The sequence below is a fragment of the Muscardinus avellanarius genome (genome assembly GCF_963383645.1).
Source record: "Muscardinus avellanarius genome assembly, chromosome: 14".
Classification (NCBI taxonomy): domain Eukaryota; kingdom Metazoa; phylum Chordata; class Mammalia; order Rodentia; family Gliridae; genus Muscardinus; species Muscardinus avellanarius.
Genome location: NC_137800.1, coordinates 41,682,485 through 41,698,861, shown reverse-complemented (window position 1 = coordinate 41,698,861; position 16,377 = coordinate 41,682,485). Strand labels below are relative to the sequence as shown.

The following is a 16,377-nucleotide window of genomic DNA, read 5'->3' as shown; positions in this document are numbered from 1 at the left end:
TAAAAGAGGCATGTTAGAAAATCTGAAGATGTAAACTCCTTATTCTATACTAACCATTAGAAAAAAAGAATATTTGATTCAAGGAAAAAGGAAATGAAGGCCTGACCAATGTTGGAAGTTAAAATAGTTATTTTCATAATAGACTAGAAGGAGGACTATTAGGAATCGATAGAATATCAAATTTTATTGTATGGGAAATGGGTAGAATGACACTTTCTGTTAGGGAATATGGAAAAGTTCCCCTGTAGAGAAGTATTTGGTTTTTATGTCTTATTATGGAGTACTGTCAGGATTCTGACCAAGAAGTAAATACATTTCAACTGTACCTTTAGTATACATCTAGTATACTAACTAGTAACTACTTTTAATATTTATTTTTTATGCAGTACTGGGGATTGAAACCAGGGACATTCTACCTCTGAGCTACACCCACAGCCCTATTTTTCATTCTTTATTTTGAAACAGGGCCTAAGTTGCGGAGACCCTCACTAAATATCTGAGGCTTGCTGTGAACCTATGATCCTCCTGTCTCAGCCTCTCAAGTACTGGAATTACAAGCATGTACCATCACGCCTGGCTGAATTTACTTCTTTTGACCATTTTAAAGGAATAAATTTTTCAGGTTAGTAAACCTGAAAAATCAGCCAACCAATTGATTGGTTAATCAGTCAACCAATTAATCAACCTAATTTTTCCTCATCAGGAAAAATCCAAACCAAATTACTTAAATAAAAGTCACACATTAAGATGATTACTGAAGCCGGGCGTGGTGGCGCACGCACTTGGGAGGCTGAGACAGGAGGATCGCGCAGGTTCGAAGCCAGCCTCAGCTACTTAGTGAGGTTCTCAGCAACTTAGTGAGACCCTGTTTCCAAATAAAAAATATAAAAATGGGTCTGGGAGAATAGCCTGGAGGTAGAAAGCCTCTGGGTTCCACCCCTAGTACCACAAAAAAAAAAAAAAGATGATTACTGAAGAATTTAAACTACATTAAGTAATTTATAGGTATTCTCTATGCATAATTTGAGTTGAGAACTTAAAATATAAGCATGTCTTTAAAATTTGGGGGGATGAAGGTCAGTTTTGTTTAAATTTCTGTTTTCTAAATTTGAGCTTCATTTTAGCTGTGATTGTATTTATTAATATAGCTCTTGCTTTTCATTTTTATTTTAATACCTTTGCATTCTTGACAGTTATATGCAGATAAGATTCTTTGAGAAATTCTGTTGTTCTTTTATTGTAGCCAACTTTTAAATTGTGATTTTTTTTTTTAAGCGTGCTGATGATATCACAAGTTTAGTAGCAGATACTACACTTCTTGTACACTTTTTTGGGAAGAAAGGAAGAGCTGAGCTCAACTTTGAAGATTTTTATAGGTAAGCTTAATTTTTACTGAAAATTGTTAGAATGCTAAAGTCAGAAGTGTATTTAGAAATCATGTACTGTGATGATAGCACTTTGTTACTTTCATCTTAACTGAAGATACTCTATATAATAAATGTCCACTTCCCTCAGAATCAGTATACAAGGGATTATATTGATAATTGTAAGAGGAAGTTACTGAAAGATAAAAAAATCTGCATATCTGCATTGATTATTAATTTCTATATGTTCTGAAGACTGAATAACCACAGTAATAATAACAAGCAATTTATTTATTTATATTTTATTTATTTATTTATTTATTTGGTGGTACTGGGGGTGGGGCCCAGAGGCTTTCTACCTCCAGGCTATACTCCCAGACCCATTTTATATTTTATTTGGAAACAGCGTCTCACTAAGTTGCTGAGTGCCTCACTAAGTAGCTGAGGCTGGCTTCGAACCCGTGCGATCCTCCTGTCTCAGCCTCCCAAGCGCAGGGATTACAAGCGTGCGCCACTACGCCCGGCAATAACAAGCAATTTAAGTACCATCAACACTCTGCAAAGTACTTTTATTCCTTCTTTTTTTTTTTTTTTTTGCGGTACTGGAGATGAAACCCATGGCTATTCCACCTCCAAGCTACACCCCACCCCTATTTTTTTTTTTTTTTTGAAACAGGGTCTCACTTGGTTGCAAAGGGCCTCACTAAGTAGCTGAGGCTATCTGCAAACCTCAGTCCTCCTGTCTCAGCCTCCCAAATGCTGGGATTATAAGCGTGTGTCACCACACCCAGTATTATCCCTTCTTTTTATTTTTCAATTTTTTTCTTTTTGCAGGTCTGGGGATGGAACACAGGGGCATTTGACCTCCAAGCTAGATGCCCTGCTCTATTTTTTATATTCTTTATTTTGAAACAGGGTCTCACTAAATTGCAGAAAGCCTCATTAAGTAGCTGAGGCTGTCCAGAAACCGCGGTCTTCCAGTCTCAGCCTCTCAAATGCTGGGATTACAAGTGTGTACCACCAAGCCCGGCTTCAATTTTTTTAATTTATTTTTTTATTTTTACGTGGATCATATTGAAAATTGTACACATTCAGACTGTGCTTGGTGTCCTCTCCCCTACTCCCGCTTCTTTCCCTCCTTCCAAAACTGAGTGTCCAGGTTAATCATAAATACACATATTCAGATGTAGCTCCTCCATTAATCAACCTCAGCCTTCCTCTCCTATCCCTCCATTCTGCCTTTGCTGAGGTTTCCCCTCCATTATCTGGAGTCCCTCTCGTATTCCTAATACTCCCTAGTTTGTGCATATTAGAGAAAACATATGTCACTTCTCTTTCTGTGCCTAGCTGATCTCACTTAACATAATGTTCTCTAGGTCTTTCCATCTTCTTGAGAATGACATGATTTTCTTCTTTATAGCTGAGTAGAATCCCATTGTGTGTATTTCCCATAATTTTGCAATCCATTCATCTGTTGATGGAGGCCTAGGTTGCTTCCATATTTTGGCTATTATGAATTGTGCTCCTCTGAACATGGCTATGCATATGTTACGGCAGTTCTCTGATTTCACCCCTTTTGGACAAATACCCAGGAGTGGTATAGCCGGATCATATGGTGGATCTATTCCAGTTTTCTAAGGAATCTCCACACTGATCTCCCTAGCAGCTAAACTAGTTTGTATTATCCCTTCTTTATAAGTGGAGAAACTCAAGCCCTGAGAGGCTGTTGTTTGCCTCATGTGCCGCAGTCATTGAGTGCTAAAGCCTCTCGTTAACTTGTGCTCTTTTCTTTTCCATTTACAAGAAGAATTCCATGAAGTTTTTGTGTCATCATATAATTAAATTATTTACACATATACTTTTCTAGGACAGTGAAAACTTGGTCACTGGTCATATTAATTTTTATTGTGTTTTCATTTTAGGTTCATGGATAATCTCCAAACAGAAGTTCTAGAAATAGAATTCCTTTCCTACTCTAATGGAATGAGTACTATCAGTGAAGAAGATTTTGCTCATATTCTTTTACGATACACAAATGTGGAAAATACATCAGTATTTTTGGAAAACATGCGTTACAATATACCTGAAGAAAAGGTATCTAATCCCCTATATTTATTTTGTTATATATAATCTTGTAACTTTATAGGTCTCTAAAATACCTTGCTCTTTTTATTAGTTCTCTTGCTTATCTGTAAATTAAAGTGTTTTGGATGTAGTCTTTTTCCTCTGTGTCTTGAGTGCTCTAAGTTTTCTTAAATTAAATTTAAGTTCTAGGTGTCTATATTTTTCTTAGGTACGCTAAAAATATTTAAAGCTGCTAGTAATTGTTTTATTAAAATTAAAAATATTATTTTTAAGAGAATTTTGTTTTGGCTGGTACATTAACATAACTTCGTATAAAATGTTTATATTGACATCATTTCTGTCACTCTCTATTCACATCTCTAACACCTTAATAAAAGGTCATTTGAAGACCGCCATTGATGAGTGAGTGATCTTATCAGCAGTTGAAGTGAGGCTTTTTAAAGAGTTTAGGTGGCATGAATGGCTAAGAACCTGGGACAACTGGTTGTCTATTTGTTTAGTAACAAATGTGTTGTCAGCACTACTGAGCAGTTGCATTATCTAGTGGTATTTGAATGCATCGCTGCAACCAAATAGAACTGGTGTCACAAGTACCCCTTTAAGCATGGGATGTTTTGGATATATTGGCCTTCTATTTGTGTTTATATAAAGATCAGGTTAATCTGTCTAAGAAAAACTTGCAAATAGTTTGACTTTGTTTGGAATGGATACACTGTAACAATGTTAACAATTTTCTAGGTCCCCTAAAGAATGAGAAAAAAAAGAAGTTGATGCATTTGGACATTAGTGTACATTATCTCTTAATGGGAAACTTTTATCTGTTTCACCAGTTAAGCTGAATTTATCTAACTGCAATATTCAAACAGTATAGTATTGTTTATGGCCTTGACTCTTCATATCTTTTATCTTTTTCTTCTTTTATTAAGCAGAATCATTAAAATCTGTAACTCAGAAAGCCAAATTTCAGGAATGAAGAGCTTACAGTAAATTTATATTATTTTTACAGTTATTTTTTATATCTGAAATTATTTCAAAATAAGCATTTTAAGATACACTCAGCTTCTAAAACCATCATGTGTTTGTGGGGGGGGGGGTACGTGAGATGGAACGCAGGGGCATTCTACCTCCGACCTACACCCCCAGCCCTATTTTTTAGTCTTTTTATTTTTGAAACAGGGTCTCACTGAGTTGTGAAGGGCCTCACTAAGTAGCTGAGACTGTTCATGAACCGCAATCGTCCAGTCTCTGCCTCCTGAATGCTGGGATTACAAGCATGTACCACCACGCCCGGCTTTTTAAAACCTTCCAATTGGTACTTCTGTTAATTTAGGAGTTCCTTAAGCACTACAAATCATTACAATAGAAATGTAAAATTCTGTATCAATATTGATTCTCAGTGATTTTTTTTTCTGGATTCCCTCATTCTCAGAACAACCTTCTGGGCACTGTCATCTTTCTTTTGGAAAAAGGGGAGCTGGGGGAGCTGAGCGTTTTACTTGGATCCTTTCTAAGCCAGTGATATTTCCATCACACTCTACATAGGTCTTTCCTTTATTTCTGTGTCTGTTTTTTGGGTGTTTTGTTTGTTTGTTTCTCTCCAATGAAGAAAAACAAACTTCTACCTCTTGAATAGCACTTAATATTTATAAAACACTTTTATTTTCATTCATTTATCTAGCAGATGTTCAGCATCTACTACTTACAAGAATTTCTTCTAGCCACTAAGGATAAAGTGATGAGTAAAAATTTCTATTATAGAAATGCAGCTTAGTGGAGAGACAGCAAAATTAATGTTACAATTTCAGAGAATAATAAACATTCTGAAGGAGACCAAGAATCACAGTGACCGGACAAGAAGGTGGACTGTCAGGAAGAGCTCTTCTGAAGAGGTAGTGTTTGAGGAGCGCCTGTAAGAAATGAGCTATGCGCCGGGTGTGGTGGCGCACGCTTGTAATCCCAGCATTGGGGAGGCCGAGACCAGAGGATAGCAGTTCGCGGACAGCCTCAGCTACATAGTGAGGCCCTCCGCAACTTAGTGAGACCCTGTTTCAAAATAAATATTAAAAAAATAGGGCTGGGGGTGTAGCTTGGAGGTCAAAAGCTCCTGGGTTCCATCCCCAGACCCACCAAAAAAAAAGAAAAGAAAAGAAAAGAAAAAGAAATGAGCTACGCAAAGGTCTGCATGAAATGCATTTCTCTCAGAGATACAGCAAATACCAATGGCCTAAGGAAGAAAAAAAATCTTAATTTACTTGAGAAAATGCCAAAAGGACTACCTAAGTAAACAGAAGAGTAAGGGTGATAGGGAGGGAAGGTAGACATAAGTCAGGTCTTCTAAGATAGACCAAAACAAGGAATTTTGGTTATATTCTAATAGTGATACTAAAAGTGATAGAAAGCTATTAATAGTGTTTAAATTTTAAAGCAGGGACCATCAAACTACCTCAGCTCCTATTTTTGTTAATAAAGTCTTATTGGAACATAGCCATGTGCATTCTTTTTTTTTAAATGGTACTGGAGATTGAACCCAAGGGCATTCTACCTCTGAGCCACCCTCTACCCCTATTTTTGTTTTTATTTTGAAACAAGGCCCCACTAATTTGCTGAGGCTGGCCTCAAACCTGCAATTCTCTTGTCTCAGCCTCTCAAGTACTCCACTCACCTCTCGTGTGCACCACTACAGCTGGCTTCCATTCATTTAGTGTATTGCCTATGGCTATTTCTGCACTATCTGGGAAAGATGAGTGGTTGCAACAGAGCCTATAGCCAGCAGAAAATGGAAATACTTACTTTTTAGCCCTTTACAGAAAACATTTGCCACCCTTGCTTTAGAGTACATTTATGATGTTTGTTCATTCAGATATTTGTTCAATGAATATTGGCTGTCTAATATTCAGATGTGATCTGAATCATATAGCACATGATCTGATTGACGTTTCAAAGGTTATTTTGGCTGCTACATAACAGAATAAACTTTACGTGGCTCAGCTTTGAAGGAAACAAATTAGATGCTGTTATAAGAGTCCAAATAAGAGATAAACATGACTTAGACCAGGACAAAAGTAGGGGAAAAGTGTCAGATATTGGACCATTTTAAAAAAGAGATGGTAGAATGTGTTCATAGATTATATCTCAATGTGAGGAAAAAGGAGTCAGGAAGAACTCCTAAGTTTTTTACCTGACCTACAAAGAGAGACAGTGGTGCCCTTTTCTAAGCTAAACCAGACTATAGATTTGGAATTAGCAGAAAAGGAAGAGTGTTATTAAGTGTAAGTCAAGTTTTACATCCCTGCTAGATATCCAGGTGAGGACAATAAGCAGGCAACTGGATATGTGAGTCTCACATTCAGAGGTACAGTCAAGACTACTGATTAGTAGTCATTAGTGTATAGACTTCAAGATTGTATCTCCACCTTAAACTTCTCTCCTAAATCTTGGCCTTTTATATCGTGCTATCTACTTGGGAATCCAATAGATCTGTCAGGATAATGATTATAAAATTTGTCCTACATAACATCTTCCATGTTTCAGTTCATGTAAACTCTATTCTTCCTAATCTAATTCAAAAACATTTTAATTACAATATACCAAAGTAAACCATGTAACTATTAGCAGTTCTTCTTTCTACCTTTTTCCCCCTAACTTCTGATAACCATCACTCTACTTTGTATCTCTGCGAATTTACTATTCTAGGTATTTTTTATAAATATATGTGCCATGTAATGTTTTGAAGTTTGTCTACATTTTAGCATGTCTCAGTACTTCATTCCTCACTTTGGCTAATAATAACTCACTGTATGTATATGCCCCACTTTGTTTATTCATTCTTCCCTCCATAGACATTGTGGCTATTTATGCCTTTTGGCTGTGAAAATGGTGCTAAGAATACATGTGTACAAGTATTTGCTTGACTCTCACTTTTCAGTTTGTTTATATACCTATATGTGGAGTTGTCAGGTGATATGTTATTTTCTGTGTGTGTTGTTGTTGTTGTTGTTGTTGTTGTTGTTGTTATATCCTAAGAGATGAGAAGTGGTGCCCACTTACTTTTACCTTAACCAAAATATTTTTCCATAAGACTCTGAGTTACTTTCTAGTTTTCTTTTTAGCCTAAAGACTTGCTCTGGGATTTTTTTATTTTTTTTTTATAAGGCAGGTCTGCTGGTAAGAAATTTCCTTGGCTTTTGCTTATCTAGAAATGTCTTGATTTTTTTTTTTTTTTCATTTTGGAAGGTTATTTTTTTTGCCAGACAATTTTTTTTTTGTGTGTGTGTGGGTCTGGGGGTGGAACCCAGGGGCATTCAACCTCTAAGCTATACCGCCTGCCCTATTTTTTATTCTTTATTCTGAAACAGGGTCTCACTCAGTTCACTAAGTTGCGGAGGGCCTCACTAAGTAGTTGAGGCTGTCCGCAAACTGCCATCCTCCTGTCTCAGCCTCTCAAATGCTGGGATTACAAGTGTGAGCCATCTGGATGCCCGGCTAAGAATTCCTGATTGATAGATTTTTTTTTTCTCTTATTCCAGCATTTGAAATGTGTCATCCCATTCACTTCTGGTCTCCTTAGTTTAGATGATAAATCAGCTATTAATTTTATTTAGGCTTGCTTCTGCATCAGGAATCATTTCTCTCCTGCTTCTTGTAAGAAAACCTCTATCATTGGCTTTCAGTAGCTTTATAATGATGTGTCTTCCTATGGGCCTCTGAATTTACCCTACTTGGATTTCATTCAACTTCTTGGATGTTAGACTCCTGTTATTCAAGATTGAAAGGTTTTCTACCAATATATTCTTCAAATATTCTTTTGCTCATATATCTTTCTCTTTCTTCTTTAAGTTTGATAAAATGCATGTTACTATTAATGATGCCCCACCTGTTTTTATTTTTCCCTTCCTTCTACTCAGATTGGATAATTTCAATTGTCATTTCTAAATTAAACTGATCCTTGCTTTTGACTACTCACATTTTGATCCTCTCTAGTGAATTTTTCTTTCCATCCATTAGCTTTTCATCTCCAGATTGTCTCTTTGTATAATTTCTGTCTCTTTATTGATATTCTCATTTTGTTTATGCATAATTTTTCTGATTTTTTAAGAGTTGTTTGTGGTTTCTTTCATCTCTTTTGAGTATAAAGTAGTTAAATAATTTTGTCTTGGAATCATCAAGAATAATTTCTGTAGATTTATTTTTTCTGTGAATGTGCCATACTTCCCCATTTCTTTGCATGCCTTGTAATTTCTTGCTAAAAGTTAGACATTTTGAGTATTATCATATAGTAACTATGAAAATGAGATTCTCCCCATATAGCCATCCATTTCTTTAGTGATTTTTTCCAAACAATTTTTAAAGGATATATTCCTTGTGTTATGTAGTCACTAAAGTCTTAGTGGTCTGGCAGTAAACTGACAGATTTTCTTAAATGCTTAGAGCCCCAAAGAAAAACAATAGCATTCTCCTAGTCTTTGCCGCCTGGCTGTGAGCTGGAGTGCTCCTTGGACACTAAGTCGGACTACCTGAAACTCTTCTTTAGCCTTCACCTTTTGCTTGTCCCATCCATACAAAACTACCAGAGGTCAAAGCCTAGAGTCTTCTTCTGTCTCTTCTGATGCCCAAGCATACATCCAGTCTTGGGCATGTACATTGTATTTCAATGTCCCGGAAATATACGTTGGCCCGTTGAGCTCTTGGTGCCCTAGTGACCATTCTTCAGCCTCCTCCTTACCAGGCTTTTGAATTCTGCCTGCCACTTGTCAAATCTGTCGTCCCTTGTTTCAGGCATGTTTGGAGTATGTGTGTCTTTAAATCTTTGAACAGGTACTGCTGTCACCAGGAAAGCTGCTTCAGTCCAAGGAAGAGGGAGCAAAAGAAAAGTCGGCCTTTGTGCTGGTCCCTCAGGGAACCACCAGACAGGCCAAATCACACCCCACAGTATTTAAAGAACAAAGTCCATGTCAGCCTCGACACCAGCAAGCCATACCAGGAATGCCAGTGACCTTCTCCAAAGCCATTGCCACAACACCCAAAAAGAATGGGTGGTAGTTAAAACACCACAGTTATATATTGGTGAATTTCAGCCACCTGTTTTCTTCATTAACCAGTCCCCTGATTGCTGTCAATTCTGAATTAGATTGTTTTTGTCAGTCTTCCCCAACTTATGGTTATTTTTATGAAGGACTTCAACCATGTTAGAGAAAATAAGTACACACATTGGAGAGTCATATCCATTTGTTTGGCAGTTATGTTCATGACTACAAACCAATTGGATTATCAGTCTGAACAACCAGTGTAATTAAATTAGCTATGTGATAGCCACAACTTTTTTAGTTTGTCTTTATTGAATTATATCTTAATAACTATCTCAGTTTTTTTCACTTATGACATTGCTTCTAAAGCCAAATGTACTGATAAGAGCATATTTATATCTTGAATAGTATATTTCAATGAATATATGTAATTTTATTATAAAATACACATAAATTTCCATTTTAATCACTTTAAAGAATAAAATTTAGAGGCATTAAACACATTCATGGTATTATACATCTATCATCATTGTCTAGTTCTAGAACCTTTTTATCATCCCAAACAGAAACAAACACTACGCATTGAGCCATCATTGCCTGTTTCTCCTCCCTAGACCTTTAACAACCACCAATCTGCTTTCTGTTTTTATGGATTTGTCTAATGCAGATCTTCCATTTAAGTGGAAGCATACACTGTGTCCTTTTGTTTTTGCCTTTTTTAACTTAGTATAAAACTTTTTCAAAGTTCATCTATACAGTAATGAATATCAATTGCTTGACATTTGTATAGACTTTAATTTTGGCTGCTGTGAACTTTATGTAAACATATGTTTTTAATTTCTAAGAGAATTGAGTATGTACTTTGGAGTAAATAGGTGGGTTACACAGCAATCCTGTGTTTAACATTTTGAGGAACTACCAAACTGTTTTCCAAAAGTAGCTATATCATTTTTGCAACTTTATTAGCAATGTATGAGGTTCCAAATTTCTCTATATCCTAATCAGCACCTATTATTGTTTCCCTTTTTTATTTAGTCATTCTAATAGGTGGGGAGTGGTTTGTCACTGTAGCTTTAGTTTGCATTTCTCCAAGAATTATGCTTAACATTTTATCATGAGGTTTTTTGTCTTTGGAGAAATGTCTGTTAAACTCGATTGCCTAGTTTTTAGTTGGGTTGCTTGTTTGTTATTGATTTGAGAGTTCTTTTTTTTTTTTTTTTTTTTTTTGGTGGTACTGGGGATGGAACCCAGAGGCTTTCTACCTCTGGGCTATGCTCCCAGACCTATTTTATATATTTTTTGGAAACAGGGTCTCACTAAGTTGCTGAGAGCCTCACTAAGTAGCTGAGGCTGGCCTCGAACCTGTGCAATCCTCCTGTCTCAGCCTCCCAAGCACAGGGACTACAAGCGTGCGCCACCATGCCCGGCGTGAGAGTTCTTTATATGCCTACATTTTAAGACCCTTAACAGATATATTATTTGAAAGCTTTTCTCACATTCTGTGGTAGGTTGTCTTCACTTTCTTCATAATATATTTTGATTCTCAAAACTTTTAATTTTGAGAAAATCCAGTTTATCTATTTTTCTTTTTGTGTTTTAGTATCATATTTAAAAAGTCATTGCCAATTCATAGGTCATGAGTTTTGCTTGAGGGAGGGGTTTTATAAGTTCTATAATTTCAGTTATTATAAATTAAGTATTTGACCAATATTAGGTTAATATTTTAAGTGGTGTGAAGAGTTTGATTTCTTCCTTTTACATATGAATAGCTGGTTGTCCCAGTCCTATTTGCTGAAGAGACAGAACTTTCCCCAATAAATAGTATGGATACCCTTGTTGCCAAGTGACTGTGGATATTTGGGTTTATTTCTGCACTTTTAGTGTTAGTACTTTTAAGTTTTTCAGTTGTTATCATCGTCATTTTATTTTTGTTAGCATGCAAACTACTTCTTTTAATCTTATCTCAGTCCATAGATGCATTCAGTGGATACATCCCACTTAAGCCCCAATGGTTCATTACAGTAGTAATCTGAGGACAAGGAGAAGGAATGGCCACACCCTTTTTTCTACTCCTCCTCAAGACTGTGTGTCCCTTAATACTGTTAAAGATGATTGCTTCAACTTATCTCCTTTAAAATAAATGTTCCTCTGCTTATTTTTGCAGTGTTTTTTATTTTTAAACATGAAGTATTTAATCTATAGAAAAGGATTATCATCTGTGTTTGGATTTGACCTGTCTGTCCAAACATTGAGAACCATATTTTTTAAAAATCAAGAGGTTTAAACCGGGCGTGGTGGCACACGCTTGTAATCCCCATGCTTGGGAGGCTGAGACAGGAGGATTGCACAGGCTCGAAGCCAGCCTCAGCTGGTTTAAGAGACCCTGTTTCCAAATAAAATATAAAATAGGTCTGGGAGTGTAGCCCGGAGGTAGAAGGCCCCTGGGTTCCACTCCCAGTACCACAAAAAAAAAAAAAAAATCAAGAGGTTTAGATGTTGAACATCATAGTGTGTCATTCTTTGATTTGTTTTTTAAATTCATTCTTCTAAAAGTATTGGTATTTTTGTTCACCTTTTACTTAAAAATATCCCATTTTTCTGGTTTGTTTTTTTTTACTTGAACCAATAGTAACTTGTCATCCTGAGGGAGAAACTGTCACTGTGGCAGCTGACTTAGTACAAACTGGTACAGAACAGATCAGCCGTCAGTTTCCCTGGCAACAAGCTCTCCCCATCAAGAAGTCGTTCTGGTTGCAGTCTTCCCAACTAATTCTCACTGCCCTCTCCAAAAAATGGCAGGTGGGATCAGGTCACAAAGTAGGATTCAGAGCCGGGCGTGGTGGCACACGCTTGTAATCCCAGCATTGTGGAAGCTGAGACCGGAGGATCGAGGTTCCAAGACAGCCTCAGCTACTTAGTGAGGCCCTTTGCAATTTTGTGGGACCCTGTTTCAAAATAAAGAATAAATATGGAGCAGGGGGTGTAGCTCGGAAGTCAAATGCTTCTGGGTTCCATCCCCAAACCTGCAAAAAACAAAGTAGGATTCAGAATTAGAATAGCCGTAAATTATTTGTAAGGGAAAGAGAATAGAAAAATGTGGAAAGACAATATATCAGTGGTTAGCTTATAAGAAAAGATACTTCACTGGCTCATTCCCTAGCTTCCCAGCACTCTTATTAGTGTTCCTTCTTTTAGCCCTATATAAAAGTTAGAGTTTGTTAAGCCTCAGCTCTTGCCCCTCTGCTCTTTGCTGGCTTTTTCAACTGTGTTAATTTTATTCAGGAGAAGATATTGACTAAAATTCAGCTCCTCATGTCCACATTTTTTACTCTCAGATACATGATACTTACTTCAAATAACTTTCCTATTTAATTGAAGTAATGTCAGTGTTAGTAATGGCGGTTATACACATAACATTCAAGGAGGAGGCCATTCTGACCACTCGTCCTTTACATGATCCTATACCATCATCTGAGCTGCGCCTCCCATTGCTGTATCTATTCAGTCATTGTACTTTCTCCTCCTGTCTTGGCAGCATTATCACAGCAAGTAGTCAAATAGACTACTGGTGGTGCTTGGTCAGCATTTTGACTTTGCATTCTCATTATAAAAACATTATAATGGGCCTTAAATAGAGAGCTTTCAAAATTGAAACTTTGTAATGCATTTTATTGTAGCATAATGTTCACCTGTTATTGTAATGGTAGCAATACTACCCAGTGGAAATAAGTCTGAGTGAACCTTAGATTCCATTTAGAGAAAAAAGATTTCAGAATGTGTCCCGGAAATGTTTATTTGCAAAATATATTGCAAATGATTAATCTGTTTTCTTATATTAAATGTAGATACTTATTTTAATAAATTTGGCAATACTAATTCTGTTTATTTTTATTTTCCCAAATTAGGGCATCACCTTTGATGAATTTAGGTCATTTTTTCAATTTCTGAACAACCTAGAAGACTTTGCAATAGCTCTTAATATGTATAACTTTGCAAGTCGTTCTATAGGACAAGGTAAGCAATCATCTCTCTAAAATTTAAAAAAAATCCTACATTATTTCTAGAGACTTTGGCAACCAGTTAATTAGATATGTGGTATCACCCATCAGCTTGTCTGAAAGTCTGATTTGTATTTCCAGTGGGAAATTAAGGTTCTGACAACTTAAATTTAAGCAAAGTTTAAGGTAAATAAGATAAATTTTTATTTAAATTTGTTTTTGCTCTTAATTTTATAATAGGAAAAACAAAGGATGTTTATAAAAAATTTTTAAAATAAGAAACCTTATGGCTACTTGATATCTTTTAGAGACCTATAGAAGAGGTGGTCATATCTTAGACATTATCATAGGGTGGTATTTATTTTACTGAATTAATTCTTGCTGGCTTAAAAACTTGAATTTTGTCAGCAGAACCAACTTAGCCATGAACTTACATTAACTGACATTTGAGAATGATTTATAAAATTGAATATCGATTTAATTTAATTTACAAAGAAATACAAGTAAAATAGAATTCAAAATGTTACCATTCCCAGGACCAGCCCAGTTGTTCCAACATTGTAGGTTGACTAACAAACCGAGTCGTTTTTTTAGGGTTCTTTAACCGATCATCACCTTCCCTCTCCTCATAGCCATATTATTTTGTGAAATTCTTGCCATATAGAGATTTTCTATTTATTTCTCTAAGGTGACTTTCCCATAATCTAATGTGTGTTAATTCTCAAGATTAAATCTCAGATGATAGTCTTTGTTTGTTTATTTTTACTACTAAATTCCAGGAAGAATCCAAACTACAGCCCATAAGTACTGATGATAATTCTCTTTCTCTCTCTCAAAAACATAGAGGAGAAAGGGATATGAATCAGTGAGGCCTTGACTTCAGCCCCGCAGCACCAAACCAAAAAATCAAGCATCCATAGACTTTATTCAGGGATGGGGGAAATGGTTACTGGAGATTGAAACTAGGGACATTCTGCCTCTGAGCTTTACCTACAGCCCAATTTTATTTTTGATTTTGAAACAGAGTCTCATTACGTGACTTACTGTGTACTGGTTCCATGGATATTTAGTCCATTATATAGCCTTATTCATTGATTCATTGAATAAGAGAAGCATGGAAAAGTTGTATATTACATCCTTTCTCTAGATATTCAAATATGTCATTTTCACAACATTTTAGTGTCTAATTTTATTTATTTACTAATTTATTATTTATTTTGCAGGTCTGGGGATGGAACCCAGGGGCATTTGACCTCCGAGTTACACCCCCAGCCCTATTTTTTATTCTTTATTTTGAAACAGGGTCTCACTAAGTTGCGGAGGGGCTCACTTAAGTAGCTGAGGCTGTCCGGGAACCTCGATCCTCCGGTCTCAGCCTCCTAAATGCTGGGATTACAAGCATGCGCCACCATACCCGGCCTTTTTAGTGTTTTAAAACAAAAACTTTGGGAATTCATGCTTTCATATATCAACCTTTACTACCATGATAAGCCTTTTTAAAAAGTCAGTATCTCAGTATCGAGCTGGGCATGGTGTCATCCCTATAATCTCAATTCTTGAAAGGTAAGACAGGAGGACCAAAAGTTCAAGGCCAGCATGTGGTAATTTAGGGAGACCTTGTTTCAAAATAAAAATAAAAATAAAAAAGTTCTGGGGGTGTAGCTCAGTTGTAGAATGCCTGGGGTGTTTAATCCCCAAATACCACACACACACATACACACACACACACACACACACACACACACACCCCAATATCAGTATAATTGGTTTAGAATAAAAATTATTTGTATCACTCTTGCAAATGGTAAGACTATATCCACTTTTTTTTTCTTTTGCTACTACTACCTTTTAATTGGGATTTTTACTTTTTAAAAGGATTCCTGCTGGGGGTGCGGTGGCACATGTTTGTAATCCCAGTACCTGGGAGACTGAGACAGGAAGATCGTACAGATTCAAAGCCAGCCTCAGCTACTTAGTGAGGCTCTCAGCAACTTGGTGAGAACCTGTTTCCAAATAAAATATAAAATAGGTCTGGGAGTATAGCCCAAAGGTAGATGGCCTCTGTGTCCATCCCCAGTACCACCAAAAAAAAAAAAAGGGATTTTTTTTATATGAGTCACCTAAGTGCCATTTCTGCCAGTAGCTACTTTCCTTTTTGTTGTTTCCTAGACCAGTTCAACAAAGCTTCTTTCTAAAACATAAGTTAACCTTTGCATTATATACCTGCTATGGAAAACTCTTATAAATAAGTTTACAAATTGCCAACTGATGAACATCCAGGTTCTTCACCTCAAAATCCCTGCAGAGCTTCTCCAGATCGGTTCTGTCCCCTATTCTCAATGCACACTAGACTACTCACTGTTTTCTGAGTGTGTTGTAAGCTCTCCTCTCTCTCCTCCCCCATGCTTTTTTTCATTTATGTCATCTCTTCTGCCACATCTCTCATCTCCACAAGCTGAAATTATCCTTCTTTAAGTTCAAATACAAAAATCACAGACTTTCCAGATTACTGACCTTCTCTCTATGCCACAGTGCAAACAGAAGTAATCAGTCAGCTCCAATTTCTCAGAGCACCTTGTTGATACTTTTTGTATGGTCCTGTGTGATGGATAAGGGACCTTGGGAAAGTTTCTTATCTCCTGTCTGTACTATTTCCTGATAACTTGTTTATCGTGTGTGTGTGTGTGTGTGTGTGTGTGTGTGTGTGTGTGTGTTACTGGGGATGGACTTCAGGGGCATTTTACCTTTGGGCTATACTCCCAAATAAAATATTTTATATTTTATTTGGAAACAGGGTCTCACTAAGTTGCTGAGAGCCTCACTAAGTAGCTGAGGCTGGCTTTGAACCTGTACGATCTTCCTCTCTCAGCCTCCCAAATGCTGGAATTATAAGTGACTTGTTTTTCT

At 36.6% G+C, this 16,377-nt stretch overlaps 1 protein-coding gene across 10 annotated transcripts in view; it reads left to right on the top strand.

Moving 5' to 3' along the window:
• MICU3 (mitochondrial calcium uptake family member 3) overlaps positions 1–16,377 on the top strand; it is a gene marked incomplete at both ends in the record, with an annotated part of 109,831 nt that overhangs the window by 90,518 nt on the left and 2,936 nt on the right. For 9 of the 10 annotated variants that reach the window (XM_080710702.1, XM_080710703.1, XM_080710699.1 and 6 more), the window contains 3 exons: positions 1,276–1,376; positions 3,287–3,458; positions 13,378–13,486. In XM_080710702.1, coding sequence (XP_080566828.1) covers positions 1,276–1,376; positions 3,287–3,458; positions 13,378–13,486 — 382 coding nt within the window. The remainder of the gene's footprint in view (positions 1–1,275; positions 1,377–3,286; positions 3,459–13,377; positions 13,487–16,377) is intronic. The other variant, XM_080710704.1, reaches the window with a different exon arrangement.